The following is a 27,823-nucleotide window of genomic DNA, read 5'->3' as shown; positions in this document are numbered from 1 at the left end:
ATGGTTCCGGGGAGATAGATGTCTGAGGCCAAGGGTAATGTCGATGCACTGTACACCACTTGAGCAATTCTAAAATAATTGCTCAAGTACAGTGCATAGGCTGGTTTTAGCGGGTCCTCGTTGGTGCGTCATCCCCGCATTCCCTGAGTTATAATTATAAGGTATACCTTCTCAGGGGATCTGTTTGCAGATTTCCCCCTTGTGAAAAACAAAAAAACTATGGTCTTAACTTAGATACCATTTGTATTGAGTTTTTATTTAGTGCTCAGTATCTCCTGTAATTTTGCCAACTCGATTGAAAATTCAAACTAATCAAACACTTACTGTGCCTTCTGATTACAAGATTCCCAGTAGGGCATTTCCTCTGTAGGAATACATTCTTCAACATATCCAATTGAAAAAGAAAAAAGATTTATATAGTTGAAAAAATGAAGACCTAGTCTTAAGTTAACTTAAAATTCAGTTCTGATAATCCATGAAGGTTTGTTGAAATATCTTTAGTGTTGGTCTATTAGATATTTCAATTTAAAGTTTATATGTCAAAAAAAAAAATCGTTGAATTTCGAATTGAATTGAATGTTTTGAACACACGGTCACGACATTTGGAAGATGTAATCGAAATTTATTCGTAGCTATCTTAGATCAAGTCTTTCAAATTGAACCATTTTGCATGAAAGAAGTAAAAAGTTGTAGCCAAACTGAAATCGTTTATTTTTGAAAGTTTTTGCATCCGGGAAAAATCCGGGAATCCAAAAACTGATTTTGAATGGACACCCTGCAATCTGAACAATGAATGATAAGAAAACTAATCAAACCTAATCTCTTGAACAATTTTATGTTTCAATTTTTAGGTACCGTTACGCAGGATCTAGGGTGCACAAACACATTGCAAGCCTGGCATCGACCCCCAAAACATGCACCGAAACGTTCCATTAATGAACCCATTTCGTTAATGTTGAGGAAGCGACAAAAGACAAAAGAGACACACTACAATCGAACAAAATCAACATCAGCCACGACCGATTTTGTGAATCGTTCATTAAACAGTGGACTCAACTTGAGCATTCACACAAGTAGAAAAGCCAATATTCATGGCTTGGCGAATGACCACTTCTATTTGCGAAAATCGCTTTTCGAAACTACGGTCGAAGACATCAACTATGTTGACGAGAATAAAGCCAGTCAGCTAGAACAGAATACAATGGGACAAAATGGCAACAAAAGTTGGTTCGAAGCACGCAGGAGTAGAATTACCGCTTCCAACATCAAAGGAATTTGCACAGCGATAAGAACAAGCTGTACGCAAAATAAGGCATGCAGCGTCACACCCGCACGATACAACTTTGAAGCAAAAGATCTGTCCAAGATTCCGGCTATCGCATGGGGAAAGTCTCGCGAAAAAGAGGCATTTCAGCTGTTTCAAGCCCAAAATCTAAGTTCGAAGACATTCCGAGAGTGCGGCCTTTTCATTGACTTGTCTCGACACTATTTGGCGGCATCACCGGACGGAATTTGTTGTTGTCGAGCTGAAATCATTGAAATAAAATGTCCTTACAAAATAAGGTTTCAGGAGCCAACTAAGGCTGATTATTTGAACGATTCAGGACACCTTATCCGTTCGCACCAATACTATTACCAAGTGCAATTTCAATTGCACGTAACACGAGCAAAAAAATGCCATTTTGTAGTATATACCACAAAAGGCATCCACGTTACTACCATACCGTATGATATGAACTTCATTAACTCCATATTACCATCTCTAGATAAGTTTTATAAGGAAGTATTCTGTGAAGAATATTGTAAAAAATTTGGTTTTAATTGATGTAAAAAAATGTTGAATTTTGTTGACAATAAAACAATGGAAAATAAGAAAGAAAGATAATGGTTTTGAAATTTGAGCAGTGCAACACTACACCCCAGACAAACAGACATAACAGTTAGAACAATTATATATTTAAAATATGGTACCGCGAACATTAACGCCCAATGCTAAAAATACTGATTTTCGCCTTACGGAAGCTAGGTGGCGGTAGTGTACAAACTCCAAACTCGAAAGATGAAATAAATGCGAGTTTATGTATGTTTGTCTGTGACTGTGCATCGATTATCAAAAGGCACCGTCAACATTTGCATTTGCATTTTTATCTACTTGGAGCGGGAATCGAACTCACATTCCTTGGCACAATGTACCTAAATACCTGAAGATCCTCTGGGGCCATACGAAGACAACAAAATAAGGTAAGTTTGAATAGGAAGCTCAATACTAAAAAAAAGTTTTGTACAATATTGAGACATTTTTTTTCTAATTCAACCTCAAAGATATGATATGATTCAAATGAAGGGGTTGGAACCTAATGGGTGTAAGTAACAAAAATATAGTTTCGTAAAAAGCAACTTTGAAATATATACCTCACAAATGAAATATGATCTAAGCGTCTGTTATTATTTAATATTCCACTTATAATTTTACCTGACGTTTAAAATTTATGATTATGGGCTTGTTTTCAAGTTAATAATGATCCAACTTGCGGCGTATCTGTTACGGTGCACAGTTTATGAAGTACTGAGTTAGTGATGTTCGACAGCAGGGCAGTCCAAACTTTTTAAATGGCGGGCCAAATCTCAGGTACAGCATTGTGCGGCGAACCATTTTTTTAGTGTAGCAGTTTCGAAAATTTCCTTTGAAGCGATTGAACATAAATACATGCTACATGGGGCCTTCCTTAGCCGAGTGGTTAGAGTTCGCGGCTACAAAGCAAAGCCATGCTGAAGGTGTCTGGGTTCGATTCCCGGTCGATCCAGGATCTTTTCGTAATGGAAATTGCTTTGACTTCCCTAGACATAGAGTATCATCGTACCTGCCACACGATATACAAATGCGAAAATGACAACTTTGGAAAAGAAAGCTCTCAGTTAACAACTATGGAAGTGCTCATTGAACTGCTGAGAAGCAGGCTCTGTCCAGTGGGGACGTTATGCCAAGAAGAAGACATGTTTTATGATAATCTTGCCGAATATTCTGTGAGAACTGCGTTTATGATTTCGTCAGAATAATGCCCAGGATTATTTAAAAATTCTGGCCTGGAGCCTTGCCTAAGCTTTTATAAAAAAGTATTCTAAGGATTCTGTCACAAATATTCATTGGATTTCGTCAGAATCTCATCAAGCATCATTAGAAAATCCGGCTTAGGATTTTCTTATAATAAAATTCGGGATTTTGCGAGAATACGGGGATTCTGTGAAAACTGTTTTCAGGATTCCTTCGGAAAATCAGCTCAAAATTCTGTAAGAAAATCCTGTGAAAATCTTGTGGGAATTCTGTCCAAGTTTTCCTTGAAATTTATTTGAGAATCCTGCCTAAAACTGTATAAACTATCAATCAGCGTCCAGATCTGCCTTATGTATTTTGTAATCTCCTTCAGAAATCAAATTAATTGTGATAATAAACTCTGTTTAACGTTAAGTCATTGATTAGATTTCTTGTATTCAAACCCCACAAAATTTAACTATTTTTTGAATAAAAAATGTTTTGACTATTGATAAACAAATCAATCAAATTTATAAGGATCAAAAAATAATGTAAAGAATCTTCAAAATAAAACAACCTTAATTGACACTGTTGTACACAATTAGGAATATTCCACGAGTTTCATCAAAGGTATGAAAATTTCCTACAGTTCTGAACTTGTGGTTAATCGCTCAGTTGATCGCACTAACAACTAAATAGAAAAAAAATTCCAACCAAAGTAATTTTGATGTTTTCAAGCCACGAATTTTTAAATAGTTAAAAAAAATAGACTGAAAAACATAAATTCAATTTTAAAACTAAAATCGAAATCAATGAAAGAATGTCCAACACAAATTTCACTTCATGATTTTCGTAGGAAGCTTGTAAAAAATCAAAATTTCAAACGGATTGATGATGAAGAACATGTGCTTCGCGCAACATTTTTGTTTCAAAAAGTGCTCCGCAAGCCAGAAAGGCTAAAACCCCTGCCATAGTGCATCGAATAATATGAAACATTAAGGAGTAACCCAGGTAGAAGAGAATTGCAAATGCATAACAACATTTACCATTAAAATATAATGTTTGAATGTAATAAATTGTTTAAAAAGTAAAGTTAAAATGTTACAGTTCGTTATCCGAGGAAACATTGATCATATTTAGATTCTTAAAAAATATTTTGTTTTTAAAGGTAACATTCCAGGATATCAAAAATATCCTGTTTATCAATGATAACATGAATCATCCCGAAAAAAAATTCAAATCCCGAAGCAGATTCAGTGCAAGTTGAGCGAAAATTGCTGCCAACTGATATTTTATTGTCTGATCAGAAATATTATGGATTTGTCTACTTACTAGGATGGGTAGCGCATAAGTTAAAAATAACGCATCCGGAGCTTGGTTCACCGACATGCAAATGTAATCCACAGCATCTGCCACTATACCTAGCGAACTATCCTATGGTGGATTAACTTCGCCCACTAACGAGTTCATCGAAATGGGATACCCACTGGAGTAGGTTTTCATTTCCACAAACGGAAGAGCCGGATTTGAAAGCAAAACCAATATAGTACAGAAAACTGTCGATGAAGCTTCACGGCTATTTCCCGGTTGTGATCCTACGATTGCTCAACGATACTTTAAGAGCCGGACTATTATAAGAGTACGACATATAAACCTTATACATGGAGGGCAAACTGGAAGCCAACGTGCACATTTACAATAAGACGCTTTATGAAAGACATATGCCAACAAAACGCAGCTATAAATCAACAGTGACAAATAGAGTAAAAATGCAGAAAAAAATTAGCTCTCGATGATTCATTATCAAACGATAAAGATTTCTAAATAAAATTGCAAAACAATTAGTTTATTCATCTTATATTTTCCACAGAAAAACAATGCTTAACCCTTCTTTGCAGTAGTAGGATCCCTTTTTTACCATTAAAATTTATTTTTTAATTTTTTTCGCACAATTATTTACAAGTTTTCAAAAAACACCTGCAGAATATGTGTCGATACTGATCTTTCTTTATCTGGATACAGCGATAATCCACAAAATCTTGGGGGACCGCCATAAATAATGTGAATGAACATTAATGTTTCTGGTACCACTCCGTTGAAAAAGATCTTAAAAACATAAAAAAATTATATTCTAATTTTTAGATTTCTTGGAGAAAACGCAACCGATTTCTATGATTTTTTTCAGAGAAGCTCCTGATTTTATTACATTGTGTAGCTCACATTTTATTATTATTATTATTTTTTGATAAATTGACTAAAAATAAAATGGCGGTCAAAGAAATTTTATATGGGATATGTCGGTTCCCCAAGGGATATCGAAATATCTACAAAACCAGATGACCGATGGTCAATATCGACACAAATTCTAAAAATATAAGTTTCTTGAGAAATAAGGGGCTGTCTATTAACCACGTATTTTCAAGGCATTTTTGAATAAGAGTTCAATTATAAATTAGCCGTTATTTGAGCAGGGAAGTTTGCCAAAGTAATTGAAACAACATAATCTACCGTATTATCAAATAAAAACAAGATTTAATAAAAAAATGTAGGACTCTATTGTACGACACTATTAAGGTGAAACATCTCGGAATCCAAAAATAGCCGACTTGTGCCCCTACTCACGTTTTCGAAGGCACTAAACTTGAGAAATAGTTGGCAAACGTTTCTGATCTTCTTATTTCAAGCTTTCTGCTACGGCCCAGATAGCCGTAGCGGTAAACGCGCAGCTATTCAGCATGACCATGCTGAGAGTCGTGGGTTCGAATCCCGCTGGTCGAGGATCTTTTCGTAAAGGAAATTTTCTCGATTCCCAGGGCATAGAGTATCTTCGTACCTGCCACACAATATACACATGCAAAAATGGTCAATCGGCAAAGAAAGCTCTCAGTTAATAACTGTGGAAGTGCTCATAAGAACACTAATCTGAGAAGCAGGCTCTGTCCCAGTTGGGACGTAATGCCAGAAAGAAGAAGAAGCTAGTGCACGAGGCCAAAATAAAAAGTGCCCTGTTGTTGGATGCTTTCTTCGCGAGATTTGTGCCTTTGAAGTTTTAGTGCAATTATAGTAGTTGATTCCAACGTGTTTCACCTTAGGTTAAAGGTGAAACATCTCGGAATACAAAGATGGCCGTGACAATGGCCGACTTGTGCCCCTACTCACGTTTTCAAAGGCACAAAACTGGAGAAATAGTTGGCAAATGTTTCTGATCTTCTTATTTTAAGCTTTCGGCTAGTGCACAAAGCCAAAATAAAAAGTTCACTGTTGTTGGATGCTTTCTTCGCGAGATTTGTGCCTTTGAAGTTTCAGTGCAATCTTAGAAGTTGATTCCAAACTGTTTCACCTTAAATGATAATTTGAATCAAATGGAATGGAATGAAACCAATACTAATGCAAATGCACGTACATTTCAACAGAGTTAGAAGAGTTCAATAGTTGACATGCCTTAAGGTTGTGCTTACCGTTAATTGATTGTCTGTTTAAGTTCCAACAACAAAAAACTAAATCAAAAATTTTTAAAACGGTCTTCCTAGAATACATCTTAAATGAAAGAATTTGATTTACCTTACAATACATCGTATTTAGTTTTTCGATCTAGTTCGGGTTGGTAAGTCGATTTAAAAATCATAATTTGGTTTATGAAAAACAGTTTTTTTTTTCTCGATGTGCAGCATTTGTTTTAACCAAAATACTGTGCTCGTTTAGAAGTTTACATAATAGAGAGTGATCATGCCAAATTTCAACTAAACCCGTGCATTATAGTAATATTGTTATAGCATTTTTGGTAGTTTAACATGTTTTGTGACATGCCATCATTAGGGATTATTTTGCCATTAACAATCACGGTGCTCTACGATTTGTTTGGTCGTATTTGACAGTGTCCTGCTTCTTTTATAACAATAAAAAGGTATCCTGAAGGGTTCTTTTCAGTATGTGTCATCTTTTCAGGCTTTAAGCCGCTGACGAATAAACGTTATCAAAATAAATATCAATTGTTTCTATCTTGTAATGGTTTATTTTTTAATCACCTTTTAAAATTTACATATAAAAAATGTCATAAATGTTATGTGATAAATAGGTTTATTTTTTTCCAACAAAGATGCCATTACCATTTCCATGAAACTCTTGAAATAGATGTAAAATTGTATTTTATCATTATTTTATTTCTGTTTGAACGGTGCCCGAGAAACCAGGGTGTCGCTAATTTTATTCAGTAATCATCACTGTACACCACTTGAGCAATTCTAAAATAATTGCTCAAGTACAGTGCATAGGCTGGTTTTAGCGGGTCCTCGTTGGTGCGTCATCCCCGCATTCCCTGAGTTATAATTATAAGGTATACCTTCTCAGGGGATCTGTTTGCAGATTTCCCCCTTGTGAAAAACAAAAAAACTATGGTCTTAACTTAGATACCATTTGTATTGAGTTTATATTTAGTGCTCAGTATCTCCTGTAATTTTGCCAACTCGATTGAAAATTCAAACTAATCAAACACTTACTGTGCCTTCTGATTACAAGATTCCCAGTAGGGTATTTCCTCTGTAGGAATACATTCTTCAACATATCCAATTGAAAAAGAAAAAAGATTTATATAGTTGAAAAAATGAAGACCTAGTCTTAAGTTAACTTAAAATTCAGTTCTGATAATCCATGAAGGTTTGTTGAAATATCTTTAGTGTTGGTCTATAAGATATTTCAATTTAAAGTTTATATGTCAAAAAAAAAATCGAAATTCAAACTGTTTTGAACACACGGTCACGACATTTGGAAGATGTAATCGAAATTTATTCGTAGCTATCTTAGATCAAGTCTTTCAAATTGAACCATTTTGCATGAAAGAAGTAAAAAGTTGTAGCCAAACTGAAATCGTTTATTTTTGAAAGTTTTTGCATCCGGGAAAAATCCGGGAATCCAAAAACTGATTTTGAATGGACACCCTGCAATCTGAACAATGAATGATAAGAAAACTAATCAAACCTAATCTCTTGAACAATTTTATGTTTCAATTTTTAGGTACCGTTACGCAGGATCTAGGGTGCACAAACACATTGCAAGCCTGGCATCGACCCCCAAAACATGCACCGAAACGTTCCATTAATGAACCCATTTCGTTAATGTTGAGGAAGCGACAAAAGACAAAAGAGACACACTACAATCGAACAAAATCAACATCAGCCACGACCGATTTTGTGAATCGTTCATTAAACAGTGGACTCAACTTGAGCATTCACACAAGTAGAAAAGCCAATATTCATGGCTTGGCGAATGACCACTTCTATTTGCGAAAATCGCTTTTCGAAACTACGGTCGAAGACATCAACTATGTTGACGAGAATAAAGCCAGTCAGCTAGAACAGAATACAATGGGACAAAATGGCAACAAAAGTTGGTTCGAAGCACGCAGGAGTAGAATTACCGCTTCCAACATCAAAGGAATTTGCACAGCGATAAGAACAAGCTGTACGCAAAATAAGGCATGCAGCGTCACACCCGCACGATACAACTTTGAAGCAAAAGATCTGTCCAAGATTCCGGCTATCGCATGGGGAAAGTCTCGCGAAAAAGAGGCATTTCAGCTGTTTCAAGCCCAAAATCTAAGTTCGAAGACATTCCGAGAGTGCGGCCTTTTCATTGACTTGTCTCGACACTATTTGGCGGCATCACCGGACGGAATTTGTTGTTGTCGAGCTGAAATCATTGAAATAAAATGTCCTTACAAAATAAGGTTTCAGGAGCCAACTAAGGCTGATTATTTGAACGATTCAGGACACCTTATCCGTTCGCACCAATACTATTACCAAGTGCAATTTCAATTGCACGTAACACGAGCAAAAAAATGCCATTTTGTAGTATATACCACAAAAGGCATCCACGTTACTACCATACCGTATGATATGAACTTCATTAACTCCATATTACCATCTCTAGATAAGTTTTATAAGGAAGTATTCTGCGAAGAATATTGTAAAAAATTTGGTTTTAATTGATGTAAAAAAATGTTGAATTTTGTTGACAATAAAACAATGGAAAATAAGAAAGAAAGATAATGGTTTTGAAATTTGAGCAGTGCAACACTACACCCCAGACAAACAGACATAACAGTTAGAACAATTATATATTTAAAATATGGTACCGCGAACATTAACGTCCAATGCTAAAAATACTGATTTTCGCCTTACGGAAGCTAGGTGGCGGTAGTGTACAAACTCCAAACTCGAAAGATGAAATAAATGCGAGTTTATGTATGTTTGTCTGTGACTGTGCATCGATTATCAAAAGGCACCGTCAACATTTGCATTTGCATTTTTATCTACTTGGAGCGGGAATCGAACTCACATTCCTTGGCACAATGTACCTAAATACCTGAAGATCCTCTGGGGCCATACGAAGACAACAAAATAAGGTAAGTTTGAATAGGAAGCTCAATACTAAAAAAAAAGTTTTGTACAATATTGAGACATTTTTTTCTAATTCAACCTCAAAGATATGATATGATTCAAATGAAGGGGTTGGAACCTAATGGGTGTAAGTAACAAAAATATAGTTTCGTAAAAAGCAACTTTGAAATATATACCTCACAAATGAAATATGATCTAAGCGTCTGTTATTATTTAATATTCCACTTATAATTTTACCTGACGTTTAAAATTTATGATTATGGGCTTGTTTTCAAGTTAATAATGATCCAACTTGCGGCGTATCTGTTACGGTGCACAGTTTATGAAGTACTGAGTTAGTGATGTTCGACAGCAGGGCAGTCCAAACTTTTTAAATGGCGGGCCAAATCTCAGGTACAGCATTGTGCGGCGAACCATTTTTTTAGTGTAGCAGTTTCGAAAATTTCCTTTGAAGCGATTGAACATAAATACATGCTACATGGGGCCTTCCTTAGCCGAGTGGTTAGAGTTCGCGGCTACAAAGCAAAGCCATGCTGAAGGTGTCTGGGTTCGATTCCCGGTCGATCCAGGATCTTTTCGTGATGGAAATTGCTTTGACTTCCCTAGACATAGAGTATCATCGTACCTGCCACACGATATACAAATGCGAAAATGACAACTTTGGAAAAGAAAGCTCTCAGTTAACAACTATGGAAGTGCTCATTGAACTGCTGAGAAGCAGGCTCTGTCCAGTGGGGACGTTATGCCAAGAAGAAGACATGTTTTATGATAATCTTGCCGAATATTCTGTGAGAACTGCGTTTATGATTTCGTCAGAATAATGCCCAGGATTATTTAAAAATTCTGGCCTGGAGCCTTGCCTAAGCTTTTATAAAAAAGTATTCTAAGGATTCTGTCACAAATATTCATTGGATTTCGTCAGAATCTCATCAAGCATCATTAGAAAATCCGGCTTAGGATTTTCTTATAATAAAATTCGGGATTTTGCGAGAATACGGGGATTCTGTGAAAACTGTTTTCAGGATTCCTTCGGAAAATCAGCTCAAAATTCTGTAAGAAAATCCTGTGAAAATCTTGTGGGAATTCTGTCCAAGTTTTCCTTGAAATTTATTTGAGAATCCTGCCTAAAACTGTATAAACTATCAATCAGCGTCCAGATCTGCCTTATGTATTTTGTAATCTCCTTCAGAAATCAAATTAATTGTGATAATAAACTCTGTTTAACGTTAAGTCATTGATTAGATTTCTTGTATTCAAACCCCACAAAATTTAACTATTTTTTGAATAAAAAATGTTTTGACTATTGAAAAACAAATCAATCAAATTTATAAGGATCAAAAAATAATGTAAAGAATCTTCAAAATAAAACAACCTTAATTGACACTGTTGTACACAATTAGGAATATTCCACGAGTTTCATCAAAGGTATGAAAATTTCCTACAGTTCTGAACTTGTGGTTAATCGCTCAGTTGATCGCACTAACAACTAAATAGAAAAAAAATTCCAACCAAAGTAATTTTGATGTTTTCAAGCCACGAATTTTTAAATAGTTAAAAAAAATAGACTGAAAAACATAAATTCAATTTTAAAACTAAAATCGAAATCAATGAAAGAATGTCCAACACAAATTTCACTTCATGATTTTCGTAGGAAGCTTGTAAAAAATCAAAATTTCAAACGGATTGATGATGAAGAACATGTGCTTCGCGCAACATTTTTGTTTCAAAAAGTGCTCCGCAAGCCAGAAAGGCTAAAACCCCTGCCATAGTGCATCGAATAATATGAAACATTAAGGAGTAACCCAGGTAGAAGAGAATTGCAAATGCATAACAACATTTACCATTAAAATATAATGTTTGAATGTAATAAATTGTTTAAAAAGTAAAGTTAAAATGTTACAGTTCGTTATCCGAGGAAACATTGATCATATTTAGATTCTTAAAAAATATTTTGTTTTTAAAGGTAACATTCCAGGATATCAAAAATATCCTGTTTATCAATGATAACATGAATCATCCCGAAAAAAAAATTCAAATCCCGAAGCAGATTCAGTGCAAGTTGAGCGAAAATTGCTGCCAACTGATATTTTATTGTCTGATCAGAAATATTATGGATTTGTCTACTTACTAGGATGGGTAGCGCATAAGTTAAAAATAACGCATCCGGAGCTTGGTTCACCGACATGCAAATGTAATCCACAGCATCTGCCACTATACCTAGCGAACTATCCTATGGTGGATTAACTTCGCCCACTAACGAGTTCATCGAAATGGGATACCCACTGGAGTAGGTTTTCATTTCCACAAACGGAAGAGCCGGATTTGAAAGCAAAACCAATATAGTACAGAAAACTGTCGATGAAGCTTCACGGCTATTTCCCGGTTGTGATCCTACGATTGCTCAACGATACTTTAAGAGCCGGACTATTATAAGAGTACGACATATAAACCTTATACATGGAGGGCAAACTGGAAGCCAACGTGCACATTTACAATAAGACGCTTTATGAAAGACATATGCCAACAAAACGCAGCTATAAATCAACAGTGACAAATAGAGTAAAAATGCAGAAAAAAATTAGCTCTCGATGATTCATTATCAAACGATAAAGATTTCTAAATAAAATTGCAAAACAATTAGTTTATTCATCTTATATTTTCCACAGAAAAACAATGCTTAACCCTTCTTTGCAGTAGTAGGATCCCTTTTTTACCATTAAAATTTATTTTTTAATTTTTTTCGCACAATTATTTACAAGTTTTCAAAAAACACCTGCAGAATATGTGTCGATACTGATCTTTCTTTATCTGGATACAGCGATAATCCACAAAATCTTGGGGGACCGCCATAAATAATGTGAATGAACATTAATGTTTCTGGTACCACTCCGTTGAAAAAGATCTTAAAAACATAAAAAAAATATATTCTAATTTTTAGATTTCTTGGAGAAAACGCAACCGATTTCTATGATTTTTTTCAGAGAAGCTCCTGATTTTATTACATTGTGTAGCTCACATTTTATTATTATTATTATTTTTTGATAAATTGACTAAAAATAAAATGGCGGTCAAAGAAATTTTATATGGGATATGTCGGTTCCCCAAGGGATATCGAAATATCTACAAAACCAGATGACCGATGGTCAATATCGACACAAATTCTAAAAATATAAGTTTCTTGAGAAATAAGGGGCTGTCTATTAACCACGTATTTTCAAGGCATTTTTGAATAAGAGTTCAATTATAAATTAGCCGTTATTTGAGCAGGGAAGTTTGCCAAAGTAATTGAAACAACATAATCTACCGTATTATCAAATAAAAACAAGATTTAATAAAAAAATGTAGGACTCTATTGTACGACACTATTAAGGTGAAACATCTCGGAATCCAAAAATAGCCGACTTGTGCCCCTACTCACGTTTTCGAAGGCACTAAACTTGAGAAATAGTTGGCAAACGTTTCTGATCTTCTTATTTCAAGCTTTCTGCTACGGCCCAGATAGCCGTAGCGGTAAACGCGCAGCTATTCAGCATGACCATGCTGAGAGTCGTGGGTTCGAATCCCGCTGGTCGAGGATCTTTTCGTAAAGGAAATTTTCTCGATTCCCAGGGCATAGAGTATCTTCGTACCTGCCACACAATATACACATGCAAAAATGGTCAATCGGCAAAGAAAGCTCTCAGTTAATAACTGTGGAAGTGCTCATAAGAACACTAATCTGAGAAGCAGGCTCTGTCCCAGTTGGGACGTAATGCCAGAAAGAAGAAGAAGCTAGTGCACGAGGCCAAAATAAAAAGTGCCCTGTTGTTGGATGCTTTCTTCGCGAGATTTGTGCCTTTGAAGTTTTAGTGCAATTATAGTAGTTGATTCCAACGTGTTTCACCTTAGGTTAAAGGTGAAACATCTCGGAATACAAAGATGGCCGTGACAATGGCCGACTTGTGCCCCTACTCACGTTTTCAAAGGCACAAAACTGGAGAAATAGTTGGCAAATGTTTCTGATCTTCTTATTTTAAGCTTTCGGCTAGTGCACAAAGCCAAAATAAAAAGTTCACTGTTGTTGGATGCTTTCTTCGCGAGATTTGTGCCTTTGAAGTTTCAGTGCAATCTTAGAAGTTGATTCCAAACTGTTTCACCTTAAATGATAATTTGAATCAAATGGAATGGAATGAAACCAATACTAATGCAAATGCACGTACATTTCAACAGAGTTAGAAGAGTTCAATAGTTGACATGCCTTAAGGTTGTGCTTACCGTTAATTGATTGTCTGTTTAAGTTCCAACAACAAAAAACTAAATCAAAAATTTTTAAAACGGTCTTCCTAGAATACATCTTAAATGAAAGAATTTGATTTACCTTACAATACATCGTATTTAGTTTTTCGATCTAGTTCGGGTTGGTAAGTCGATTTAAAAATCATAATTTGGTTTATGAAAAACAGTTTTTTTTTCTCGATGTGCAGCATTTGTTTTAACCAAAATACTGTGCTCGTTTAGAAGTTTACATAATAGAGAGTGATCATGCCAAATTTCAACTAAACCCGTGCATTATAGTAATATTGTTATAGCATTTTTGGTAGTTTAACATGTTTTGTGACATGCCATCATTAGGGATTATTTTGCCATTAACAATCACGGTGCTCTACGATTTGTTTGGTCGTATTTGACAGTGTCCTGCTTCTTTTATAACAATAAAAAGGTATCCTGAAGGGTTCTTTTCAGTATGTGTCATCTTTTCAGGCTTTAAGCCGCTGACGAATAAACGTTATCAAAATAAATATTAATTGTTTCTATCTTGTAATGGTTTATTTTTTAATCACCTTTCAAAATTTACATATAAAAAATGTCATAAATGTTATGTGATAAATAGGTTTATTTTTTTCCAACAAAGATGCCATTACCATTTCCATGAAACTCTTGAAATAGATGTAAAATTGTATTTTATCATTATTTTATTTCTGTTTGAACGGTGCCCGAGAAACCAGGGTGTCGCTAATTTTATTCAGTAATCATAATCTTAATAACAAGTTCAATCATTGAACAAAAATCAACACATTCTACAACATTGCCTATTTATGCATTAATGAAGGTTAAATAAGCACACAATAAACTTTTGATGAGCTTTTCCGCAAATTTTTCCAAAGGTTCATTATGAATTTTGTCAAACTTGAAAGCTGCTTAACTTCTTAAGGTGATTATATAACGAAGAGAGAACTAACCAGCGCTACGCGTTGAAAATTTATCCCATTGGTCACCACCAGCAAGCAAGTAATTTGATTGATTTTCAACGCGAACTGTTGTCCGATTCTCCAGTCTTGTGCACTTGAAAATTCAAAGTTTGGCTTCGTTTTATAATCACCTTAACAGCCTTTTCTTTCATTTGCCATTTCGTCTCCACGTGGTACGTGGTAATTTTGACAACTGTTCTCTGTTTGCACCAGAGCGTTAACGTTCAACGATCCATCATCGTAATAATCGTCATGATCGAAACTTCAACTGCAGTTTTTCTGCTGAATAATTCAATCGAAATTTCTGTTCTGATAATTTAATCGAAATCGATGAAACGATTGTGAAGTTACATAATTTTGGAACTTTGATGTCGGCACTTAGTACTGTAAAGGTTAATTATAATCATTAAGGTGATTATAAAACAAAACCAAACTTTGAATTTTCAAGTGCACAACAGTTTGCGTTGAAAATCAATCAAATTGCTTGCTTGCTGGTGATCAATGGCATAAATTTTCAACGCAGAGCGCTGTTTGGTTCTCAAGTCTTGTGCTCTTGAAAATGTGAGGTGTGGCTTCGTTCTACAATCACCTTAACAGTAGACAGTAATTGTTGAAAATATGTTAAAAAAAATAAAAGAAAAAAAGGAATAAAAAAATAAAATAAGAAAAAAAAAAGCTCTTAAAGGAACCAAGGAAAAAGATATCTTTAGTTATTTGGTGCATACATTTTTGTTCTAAGTGTGTTAACCACTTAAAGTCTCGAAAACTTATTCAAATAGTCTCAAGTCAAAAAAGTGAACAAACTTACTTTATCGGTCCTACGTGTATCGCAGACGAAATTCCACACGTTCCGCTCTTACCCAACTAGGTTTTTCACTTTTAGAACGTTAAATTGCGGAATTACAAAACGGCGTAAGTAAGAATTTAAACTTTCGCAACCCAACCGCTACTTTCACCGCTCCGTTGTATGGAGAGACAAAGTGACTTAACCACGAATAAAAAAAAAACACTACTTGAGCCGATTTTACACTGGTACAAAAACGTCGAAAGTAACTGAATGAAACGGCTTATAATTTTGTTATATTTTTTTGTGGGAAATAATAGAAACTACCAAGTTTTAGAACGCGAGCTGATTGTATGCAAAATTTAAGCGATGTACACGGCGAAAAAATGTTAAAAAGTTGAATCATTTTAAAACAGTTTTCGAAGACAGGTTGTGATTCTTCTTAATTAATTTTCTCAAAACCGTGTGAAAGTTACTTACGTCGATTTGAAAAAGTAATCGAGAAGTAATGGGAACAATTTTGGGAGCTTTTTATTTAATTTCTTAAAATATAACAAGTTTGCTTTATATAGATATTAAAGCGAAAAACATCTGCAAAGTATGAACTATAGAATGACTTCAGGAATTCCACTAACTTTTCCAATCATATTACTAACACTTCTTGCTGAGAAGCATTGGTGTGAACTAATTACTACAAATTTCGTAAAATTTGGCTGCATTATTAATATTTCTGTTCATCAACGTACTTGTACAGAACATTTTTTTTATTGATCTAAAATCCTTAATTTTTTTCTGGAATTCTTAGTAAATCTTCTACCTTCTAGTGTGAATACGAACTTAACGAAAAAATCAACGGCGAAAGCAGAAAGTTTCTCCGGGCGTTTTTTTTTCTCGGATTTCCTAAAGGTATCTATAAAATATACGCTGTTTTTTTGTTTCAATTTTTGCCCGATTCTTACAAGAAACATAGTTATGGGGAAAATATTGGAATGATTGGAAAACTCATAAATAAATTAGTACTAAATTTATTTGATTGAAAAGAGTTCGTGCCACAAAATGAACATATTCTACCCTTACTGGTTCATAACAATTTCCATGTTTGTGGCAGAAATTCCCTAAGAATTCTAGTTTTTTTCAGGTGGGATGAAATTCCCAAATAATTACAGGTGTTCCAGGTAGCGGACACCCTGGAATCGTTGAATTTGTAATCTGCTCAATATCATAGGTTGTATTGTATTTTCAAAAGTTATTATAGGCATCTTACTGCAGGGGTTCATACAAATTGACCGAAGCAAAAAGAGTTGAGGGCATTCCAAAATTTGGGGCCCAGATAACCGTAAACTCACAGCTATTCGGTTAGACCAAGCTTGGGGTCATTGGTTTGAATTTCATCGGTCAAGGATCTTTTCGGTTTTGAAATTTACTCGATTTTCGAGGGCATGGAGTATCATTTTAAATGGTCAATCGGCAAAGTAAGCTCTCAGTTAATAGCTGTGGAGAAGCTCATAAGAACACTAAGCTGAGAAGCATACTTTGCCGCAGTTGGTATGTAACGCCCAAGCATGGGAAACATTCATTCGAATATTGCGTTACTCTCGCTCACATCCACAAGCGGTCAAGAGCGAGATTGCCGTTTCTCCAACTAAGCTGAGTGTTTCAATTTCCAATGCGCTTTCTTCTTGTTCGCCGAGCGACAAGTTAGACAAAAACGGCAACAGAATGATTCACTACCGACTCCTTGTGCCGAAGGCATCCGATTGATGTAGCGAATGATTCTTTACATTTCGATTCCGCACGAGTGGCATTCGTGTTTGAGAGCTGAAGAGCGTTCACTGACTGGTAATACACAAGGCGAAATGTTTCAGTGAACGCAAAATCTGTACATTTCGCAGGAAGCTTTCAGTGATTGAATGGCGAACGCGTTCTTTCGTCTCTCCCATTTAAGAGTGGATAGGTGCTCTCTCCGCTCCGTATATGTTTTCTTTTTCGGTTTATATCAATCGTTTGCGATTCGTCGGGACTGCGCTCACCCTAGTAGCGTTCGGCAGTCATTGAACATTCGGTGGCAGCAGATACTTTGCAGATATTTTATCGGCAGCGTTCGGGTGAGTGAGTGAATTTTCCCATGCTTGGTAACGCCATTTCTTATTGGAAGCAGAAGCCAAACTCATGCCTACCTGTAGGAAGTAGCAGCTGATTTCTCTTGGATGAGCGTTCCTTTGAGCTTACGTGCTAAAGTATTGTTTTTCGTCGGTCCTGATTTGGTTTTCCGGCTTAAACATCTATTAGGTGATCATCAGTTTGCTATTTCCTGCTCGACGCCGGCTGGAAGGTCCTGTTGCATTAAGAATCCTTGATGGTGTCCGCACTATGTATCGGAAATTCGTTATATAAATTCTAGCTGCGGTCGTCGTGCAATTACCAACAAACTAGATCGGCTGCTGAATGGTATCACCGAATTAATTAAACACTGCTTCACAATCTGTCTGTTCTTAGCTGTTTGCTCGATATTTGCAAAAAACTGAAGGTATTTCCAACTAAATACAACAAGCTGGATATGATTCGCGAAAGGAACACAATAATAACACAACAAATTGACAGCTGAGCCAACACGACGACGACGTTGCAGATGTTTCCTTCGGTTTCGTTTGAGCAAAACAAGGAGAGAAATATTTTTTTGGCTTTTTTCACACACACGGTGACAGTTTCTTACGAGGTTTTCTGTTAGTTAGAGTACATTGTGAAATCTCTTTTATCTTGTCGCACTGTTGTCATTATGCGAAATTACCGTCCCGTTCCATTCTCAGGAACAAACTTATTTTTTTTATTGTTTTTAACATAAAATTTTGACACTATTAATCAAAACCAAGAATCAAGCCGATATATTTCATGAATGGTCCATTTAAAATAATTTGAACATTTGTGAACTGTACGCTGAATACCTTATTTTAATATAATAATTCTTAATATATCATTGGCCCTTATTTGGTACATGCACTGTAGGATTGTTTACTCTACTGAGTCACCATCTATCGGAGTTCAATGGAACGTTCAGTACTTTCCATCAGTTTCCGTTAGAGGTGAGAAAAGTCAAAAGCGCCTCTCTCGGCGAAACGTGTCAAATGCCGATGTATTTAATCCATTGAAATCCATAAATATTAACGAAAAAACTTACCGCAAATTGATGTTTTTAATCGCCCGGACAGTTACTGAAAATGCACTCTAAAAAAACATCTACCCAGACACTGGAGAAAATTTTATGCAGATGTTGCAAAATGTTTTAGATTAAATTTTTTAAAATAATTTTGAAGATTAAAAACTTATTTTTATTTTATTATTTTTTTTTTAATTTTAGTTTTTATGTTGTTTTACTTAATATGAAAATTCTAACCGAATCGAAGTAAAAACGCATTATGAGTTCTCAGTTAGATTGATTTTGCCTGAGTATAAATGTATTAGAGTGCAGTGTTTTGAATCTGGTGAGTTGTGGCCACTATTTCCCAAATAGGTAATTTATTATTCTTAACGGTTTTGATTTTTAACTCTCATATTGTTCAACAATGTATGCACAGTATACTAAACAGTAACATTTTAGTAAACATTGCTTAAGCCGTCTTATATTGTTTCAAACTAAAAATCTTATATAGTACTACATAAGAATAACAGTTTGTGGTACATTGACATTAACAGATAGAGGAAATTTATTGTTTGGAATAAATACCGAACTGTATTTTTCTATGCGGGATGAGATTCAAAATTTTGCCACCAGGCGGCGCTAGTGAGCGTAGAATTTTTGTTTTGCGGATATCTCAGGATCCTGACCACGTAGAAAGATGGCGTCTTCGGCAAAGTTGTTCAAGAGCTCAAGGACTATCATTATTCTGGCCAAGAGATTCGAGATTTGGCCACCAGGCGGCGCTAGTGAGCGTAGAATTTTTGTTTTGCATATATTTCAGGATCCTGACCACTTAGAAAGATGGCGTCTTCGGCAAAGTTATTCAGTAGCTCAAGGACTATCATTATTCTGTCCAAGAGATTCGAGATCCTGACCACTTAGAAAGATGGCGTCTTCGGCAAAGTTATTCAGTAGCTCAAGGACTATCATTATTCTGGCCAAGAGATTCGAGATTTGGCCATCAGGCGGCGCTAGTGAGCGTAGAATTTTTGTTTTGCGGATATCTCAGGATCCTGACCACTTAGAAAGATGGCGTCTTCGGAAAAGTTATTCAGTAGCTCAAGGACTATCATTATTCTGGCCAAGAGGTTCGAGATTTGGCCACCAGGCGGCGCTAGTTAGCGTAGAATTTTTGTTTTGCGGATATATCAGGATCCTGACCACTTAGAAAGATGGCGTCTTCGGAAAAGTTATTCAGTAGCTCAAGGACTATCATTATTCTGGCCAAGAGATTCGAGATTTGGCCACCAGGCGGCGCTAGTGAGCGTAGAATTTTTGTTTTGCGGATATCTCAGGATCCTGACCACTTAGAAAGATGGCGTCTTCGGAAAAGTTATTCAGTAGCTAAAAGACTATCATTATTCTGGCCAAGAGATTCGAGATTTGGCCACCAGGCGGCGCTAGTGAGCGTAGAATTTTTGTTTTACGGATATCTCAGGATCCTGACCACTTAGAAAGATGGCGTCTTCGGAAAAGTTATTCAGTAGCTCAAGGACTATCATTATTCTGGCCAAGAGATTCGAGATTTGGCCACCAGGCGGCGCTAGTGAGCGTAGAATTTTTGTTTTGCGGATATCTCAGGATCCTGACCACTTAGAAAAATAACGCCTTCGGCGAAGTTGTTCAGAAGCTCAAGCGCTATCATTATAAGCTATGCGATTCAAAATTTTGCCAAAGGCTATCATTATTTTTGTCAAAAGATATAAGGTTTTTCCCACCAGGCAGCGCTAGTAAGCACGATATTTTTTGTTTTGCGGATGTCTCACGATCCTGGCCACTTAGAAAGATGGCGCCTTCGGCAAAGTTATTCAGAAGCTCAAGCGCTATCATTATAGAAGCTATGCGATTCAAAATTTTGCCTCCTGGCGGCGCTAGTGAGCATGAAACTTTTGTTTTGAGGGATCCTGACTACATAGACATGGCGTCTTGGGCAAAGTTGAGCTTCTCAGCAAGTTTATCGAAGACGCCATCTTTCTAGGTAGTCAGGATCCTGATATATCCGCAAAACAAAAGTTTCATGCTCACTTGTGCCGCCTGGTGGCAAAATTTTGAATCTCATTGCTTTTATAATGATAGTCCTTGAGCTAATGAACAACTTTGCCGAAGGCGCCATCTTTCTGAGTGGCCAGGATCCTGATATATCCGCAAAACAAAAGTTTGATGCTCACTAGCACCGCCTGGTGGCAAAATTTTGAATCTCATAGCTTTTATAATGATAGTCCTTGAGCTACTGAACAACTTTGCAGAAGGCGCCATATTTCTAAGTGGCCAGGATCCTAAAATAACCGCAAAACAAATGTTTCATACTCACTAGCATCACCTAGTGGTAGAATTCCGCAATTCAGTGATGGTGGTGCTAGCCCTTGAACTACTGTCGTTAAAAAGTGGTCGTAAAACGAACCGTCGGTAAAAAAAACGGTCGTAAAAAGAGGTTGGACTGTAATACCATTCAATAACTTGGTGATAGAGCGTTCAAGAGCAGCAACCTTTACAGACCAAAACCATATCGAGCCATTCAGCTTGTCAGTGAATAGTTCAATTCACGGTGAAATTCTTGACATTAAAAAAAATGAAAACAACTATGCAAGTACCATCGTTGGGGGTGAGATTTGGCCAAAAATGTGTACGTTCTCATTAATTTTTAAATAACTTTCTTAATTTGACTTGATATGTTCGGTTAAATATGAGAATACGTTGCAAATGCTGAACAAATAATTGAAATCTGATTATTTTCCTTTAAATAGGAATCATTTGAAAATTGGCCCAAACTCACTCCTTCGAGAAGGTGACATTGGGCCAAACAAACTACACTCTGGAAAACGAACTATCGATAAAAATAGGAACCCCATGTGAAAATTCGCCATAAGAAATTGGATTGAAATTCATAAACTTACGTCATGGAACCGAAATTTGAAAACAAAAATAGTTTTCGCGGCAACCTGGAATTGAACCAAGGACCTTGCTTAGTTTTGTAACAAAAACTACCCAAAAACATGATTTTTTTAAAGAAAAAATCGAATTTCTTTGGATTATTTAAGATTTTCTTGACGAATATTATATGTTTCATATAAAATTAAGGTTTCTAAAGCATTTTGTTTGAATTACAAGTTGAATAGTGTAATTTTTTAACATGTGCAAATACATCATTGTTTCAAAATTATTTAAAAAATTTTGCAAAGTCCTTTTCAAAGGTTTAACAAATAAGGAAAACCAGTTTCATCGAGTTCTTTAAGAATATTGTTTAACTGATAACTGATGTTTAACTGATAAAAATTAATATGTTGAATAACTTGGTCTTACTTAGTAAAATGCGGTGTATGCAAAGTTTGAACACAATTAAATAAGCTTCAAAACCATGCAAAAAGATTTGGAATCGGTTGAGTATTCATGAAGTTATGGTCAAACAAAGATATTTTTTCAGTAAAATAAAAATAAAATGGAGTAAACTACTTTTTATTGAAACTAGTTTTGATTTTACACAAATTTTCACGCACAAAAAGAACACTGTTATTGCACTAGTAGATAGGGCTATTAAACTTAGTGACTCACTATACAGACCTGACTCCCTTGATACGGTTAGACAAATTTTAAATAACAATAACTACCCAAAAGCATTAGTTGAAAGGACAATTAAAGAGAGAACTCATAATATGTACAACTCATTGCAGAAAGTAGACGTAACTCTAGAATACAAATTCATATCAACACCTTATGTACCAGGACTAGGAGAAAAAATAGCTAAATATTTAAGACAATTTAACATTACACTTGCTTTTAAACCTATAGATAAAATTAAAGACCATGTATTTACCAAACTAAAAGACAAAATTGATAAACAAAAACGAACAAATGTAGTATATGAAATCCCTTGTGGAGTGTGTGAATACAAATCATACATTGGTCAAACAAGTCAATTTTTAAGTAAACGATTAGAACAACACAAAAATGATGTTAAAACTAAAAAAATAGGAAGCACTGGATTAGTTCAACATACAATTAACGAAGAACATTGCTTCAATTTTGATAGGACCAAAATACTAAACGAAATACCGAGAACAGACACACGATTAATAGCGGAAACATTCTACATTAAAATTAAAGGAGAAGGGAATACTGTTAATTTACAAAGAGACTCCATCAAGTTCAGGTCCGCATACAATGGTCTGATAGATAAGTTGAAAGTAGGAAAACAAAATGTACAAAACACCAGCATACTCACAACACAAAACGAATGATTGATAAAAACAGAAGTAAACAGGTAGATGGTGGTGTAGGATTTGCTCTATAGCATGTAAGTTTTTTAAAACGATTATTTTATAATTTGCTAAAGAAATAAATATTTAAGGAACCGCTGAGGATGACCGAATCCATAAGTAGGTCGAAACGTTCGGTAAATGCTAAATTTTAACCTTAATTTCACCGAAAAAAGCCGATGAAAACATCTACAAAAAAACAAATTTGATGTTCTACAAAGTTTTCAAAAAAAATAATTTTTAAGTAATGGTGCTGAAATTACCGAAGTTATGGTGACTTCACTGAAGGCCATTTTTTATAACTTGAAAATTCACCTCCAAGACGCTTGCACCTCTAAATTTTAATATTTTTGGCTCAAACTTCGAGGTTTCTCTACTAATATGATTCGAATTCAGAAGAGTACACGAATTTTTGGTTTTGAGAACTTTTGAAAAATAAGCCGCACCCTAAATAGACTGTAGCGCATGTGCGAGTAGCAAATAGGAGCATGCATGTAACTCATTCAAACGCAACTATGAAATTCAAGTAATCCGATAATCGCGTTCCGTGGATTTTTCTTGCAGAGCACAATATTATGAATCAATTAACCATGACGTCACGCTGCAACTTCTAGGTTGGATTCGCACCTGCTGCAAGTTTATTACCATGACATGGCAATTTTTAAAGCCGAAATGCTGCCATAGTGAGATTGAATACAAAATTTATTCGATAAAATAAATGAAAATGAAATTAGGCAGTGTCCATTTATGACATAACGTTAAAATGTACAATTTTCGACCATTCCCCTCCGCAACGGTCTATGCAGGAAAAAAAAATTGTGTTTAAGCCGCAACGTTTGAGCCTTCTCCCCCTCCCCCTAGAGCGTTACGTAATATGTGGACGGCGCCTTAGTCTGCATAAATTTAGTGGCGTTGTGTATTCAATTTGAATCTCCGCTATTTTATTTCTAACTGCAATTATTCTTTTCTCAGTGTAGTCTGTATTTTTCTGCATTGGCCCTTTCAACGAGTAGAACATAATGAGTGACGTTTAATTTCAGGAATTGTCAACAAATACGAAATGTTACCAATACATAAACTAATTTTTGCGCAGTTTTGGATTGCCGAAGTGAACATTTTTGTTGCCGACAATAGTAATTGCATTGCCGATAAAAGAACAAGTGCCTCGTGACTTCGGTGAGGAAAAATAGAAGATTAAGAGAACAAAATATTGTTTTATGTATAACAATCAATAAACGAAGAGTGCTCAACTGTAGTTCAGGTGTCTCCTGCTAATTGTTGTGCTCCATTGTTGTATAGAATTGCCTTCTTAAAAGTTCAGCTGCTTAGGCTGCCGACAATACGTAAGTTCCCCTATGATGTGTTACAACAGTATTAGAATCCATTTGAAAAACATCTTGTGGTGAAATACAGTCATTGTAAGGGTTTGTTCAAATATTACGTAACGCAACAGGGGGAGGAAGGGGGTCTTACGTAGTGTTACGGTCCATACAAAAATTAAAAATTTTCCATACAAAACCTGTTACGTGGGGGAGGGAGGGGGTCTAAAATTTGCAAATTTTGCGTTACGTAATATGTGAATGAACCCTAAGGTTTGATGATTACAAGTTGCCTCACAACCTTCAATTATAAAAGCCTATGTTTCTGATGCGTATTGAATACGTTGATTTTACAAGTATATGACTTCATTACCTTTCTTGAAAATGAGATGCTAAGTAAAACGTCAGTAGCGCATTATTAACACCTGTTTGAGCCAACTTGATGGTTTGAGATTTATGCATGTTATTGTTATGTCTTGAATACGTTGTTCAAACAAACTATACAAGCGCTTCAGTTGCCACGTGGCACGTGCGAATGCAAAGTAAAAATTTGCCGGGGGCAACATTGACGGTCCAAAAAATGTCCACAGCACAGTATATAAAGTCGTTTGATTTATGCTGTCCGAATGTTAATTTGAGAAATGAGCGCAATAAACACATTGTGATTATCCACAACTAATGTGTTATTCAGGGTAGTTCGATGGATATTAATGTAAATATTACTTAGTAAGCAAATTTTCATAGAAAGTTTAAAATATTTAACCAATAAACATTCGAAAATTTTTTGACGGCACTGCAGGCTTCGTGAAGAAGACGCCATATTGTGTTTCTGACATTGGGAATTTATCCGCTGAAAAATTCTATGAAAGCACACATATTTTTAGGATATTTTGTTTTGTTTTTCCATTTCATGTGAGGCGCATGAATTTACAATTAACAAAATTGTGCATATCACAATAAATCTGGAGCCGCAGACAGTTTGAGTACACTATTTGGGATCAACAGAAGAAAAGTAATTAAAATATTTTGACCATGAGCAATTCGTGAAGAGAAAAAAAACATTTGCTTTCATTATTTTGATTTTGTTTTGAACTGATGCTATCAAAACAAAAATAGATGTAATTTGTAAAACAATACATCTTCTTAGCTTCAATGTAACAAGTAAGTATTAGTGATGCTGTGTAATACATCTTTAACACATAATTTTATGTTCTAATGATATATTGGGAAACATCTTCTATTACATGAAAGATGTTTTATAAGCCGCCATTTTTTGCGCTGTTTCGGTGATATAAGTGTACAAAATAAAGTTATCCATATTCAGCACAAAACATACCAATTTGTATGAATCAAGTGTTGTATACATTTATAAAACAAGTTGTGTTACTTGGGATATCACCCATCACTATAAAAGCTGTTCCCAGCTCACGTGTGTTGCCGCAGCTCTGGTGGATGGTATGGTTACCTCTAAACGTTCGCACCATCGAACCTGTCCAGCACACCTCCTGCAGCGCTACGATCTCGAAACCGCGGATCTTCAGTACATCAGAGAGTATGCGTGTGCTTCCAATGAAGTTGAGAGATTTGCAGTTCCACGTACCGATTTTCCAATCGCTAGTCCATTTACGTCGCTGTGGTCTTTGCCAATTGTTCCGGTCCGTATTCTCTCGTTGACGTTCCTGTGCTGGTGTGTTTTTACGGCTGGCTTGCAGGGCCTGACACCAACCCCCTAGATTTCCGGAGGACCATTCCTCCTAAATGTTCGGAGGGCCATAGTGCGCAGTTTAGCTTAGAGTCCTTCTCTGGCACTCGAACGATGATCAGCCGCCTCTGACATGGGGAACAGACGCTGTTGTGAGCCGCTCCTAACATGGAGTATAGACGCTCAAGGTTTGCAGAAGCAAGAGCAAAAGCAAACCCCGTCTTCCCTGCCAGCATACGATCAAAGTTTCCACCGGGGGTTGGATACCCGATCTTCCCTAAGGTTACTCGTACCCCGGCCTGTACCACTAGGAGGTAGGGATAGGAGTTGTTGGGCAAAAGGCTAAGGGGGTCTATTTTATTCCTGTAGGAACGCGAGGTACCAATGGTACGTCATGCCCAGCCATTTACCGTGCCCATATTGATATAATTCCAGATATGTTCCTAATTGTCCACTTTCCCCAGGGCACCTGGAACCTACTATAGAGTAGTCAGTGCATCTAATGGTTCTGAATATGTTGCTGGAAGCATCATTTTGAAAATTGATGCCACTTGGATATAGCTCCGAATAATATTTACATGATTGGTAATACATGACTGACCATATTTTCCTGAACCAGTTTTACGGAAACGGTCATATTTTTGTAGATTTTCATCGAATCTTAATGCGTCTGCAAGCATTCAACTTCCTATTAATTCTAGCTTCTAGGAAAATTGTAAACATCTATACAACTTCACACCGCACAAAATTACAAGCGACGGAAAAAATGTCATTTGGACATGACCTCGGAAAATCCGAAATATCTCCAGTGTCCGGTGGCCAATATGCATGGCTAAACAAGTTTCTAAGACAAGACCAAATTTGCCGTCGACTGCTTAAAGATTTACAAGCATTTGAATTTAGGCAAAATTTTACCTATCCCCTGTACAAGACACACTGCCGTGCAAAAGTTTGGGTTTACTCCCTAAAAATTTTCAAAAAGTGGTTTGTCTATATATTTGTGATTACACGTCTAATTATAGCTCTCTATGGGTCATTCGAAAAGCAATGAGTTAATCTTATTTCGTAGGTATTTTGACAAAAACATTTATTGAATTTTGTTAACTATATTTTTACTTGAATTGGCGACATCTATAAAAAATATACTAAAAAACTAATTTTCTAAACGTTCGCTTGACCACAATTTTGAATCAATGCGGCATTAGAATCGTATTTTTCTGAAGGGCAATAGAAAATTTTTGCAAGAAAAATAAAAAAAAACTAATTAAAATCAATAAAACAGACATTGAATCAAACACTACTCCAGGTCAGGTACTCGGAAGGATTTGAAATAAAAAATCCCACTAACAATTTGTCAAAGAAATGCCCATGAGTTAGAGCCTCCCTTAGCCGAGTGGTTAGAATCCGCGGCTACAAAGCAAAGCCATGTGTCTGTGTTTGATTCCCGATCGGTCCAGAATCTTTTCATAATGGAAATTTCCTTGACTTCCCTGGGCATAGAGTATCATCGTACCTGCCATTCGATATACGAATGCGAAAATGGCAATTTTGGCAAAGAAAGCTCTCAGATAATAAATGTGGAAGTGCTCATAAGAAAACTAAGCTGAGAAGCAGTCCCAGTGAGGACGTAATGTCAAGTAGAAGAAGGTGCCCATGAGTTCATTGGAGATTTCCAAGAAACTTGTGAATTGTTTTCTTATGAACTAAATAAGAGGAGTTTGTAAAAAAAACGACAAAAGCTTTTTTTTAAAAAAAAAAAGCGACGTGTGACCGATATCAGGAATCTTTGCATTTTTTTTTGGAATATTACTACTGGAGTTATCAGCGCAGAAATCTCACCAATAGAAAGGCACATAAGGTTTACATAGAACATGGGACAAGTAGGCGTAGAACGTCAATATGGACCTATGCACGAGATCACTATTTGACGTTTTAG

At 35.9% G+C, this 27,823-nt stretch overlaps 2 protein-coding genes across 6 annotated transcripts in view; one reads left to right on the top strand and one right to left on the bottom strand.

Annotated features, from left to right (window-relative positions):
* Positions 1-1,947, top strand: part of LOC5578482 — a 40,045-nt gene extending 38,098 nt beyond the window's left edge. Inside the window, exon 2 of one of the 2 annotated variants that reach the window (XM_021851431.1) lies at positions 852-1,947. In XM_021851431.1, the coding sequence (XP_021707123.1) occupies positions 852-1,825 (974 nt within the window). In that variant the 3' untranslated portion in view covers positions 1,826-1,947. The remainder of the gene's footprint in view (positions 1-851) is intronic. The other variant, XM_021851432.1, reaches the window with a different exon arrangement.
* LOC110678483 overlaps positions 1-18,075 on the bottom strand; it is a 39,752-nt gene extending 21,677 nt beyond the window's left edge. For 2 of the 4 annotated variants that reach the window (XM_021851433.1, XM_021851436.1), the window contains exon 1: positions 17,616-18,074. The gene's annotated coding sequence lies outside the window, so the exon portion shown is untranslated. Of the gene's footprint in view, positions 1-17,615 lie in introns of all 4 variants that reach the window. The other 2 variants (XM_021851434.1, XM_021851435.1) reach the window with 2 other exon arrangements.
* Positions 18,076-27,823: the final 9,748 nt, after the last annotated feature.

This window comes from Aedes aegypti, chromosome 3 (genome assembly GCF_002204515.2).
Source record: "Aedes aegypti strain LVP_AGWG chromosome 3, AaegL5.0 Primary Assembly, whole genome shotgun sequence".
NCBI lineage: Eukaryota > Metazoa > Arthropoda > Insecta > Diptera > Culicidae > Aedes > Aedes aegypti.
Note: the sequence above shows the minus strand (reverse complement) of the source record. Positions and strands in the feature narration are given on the sequence as shown.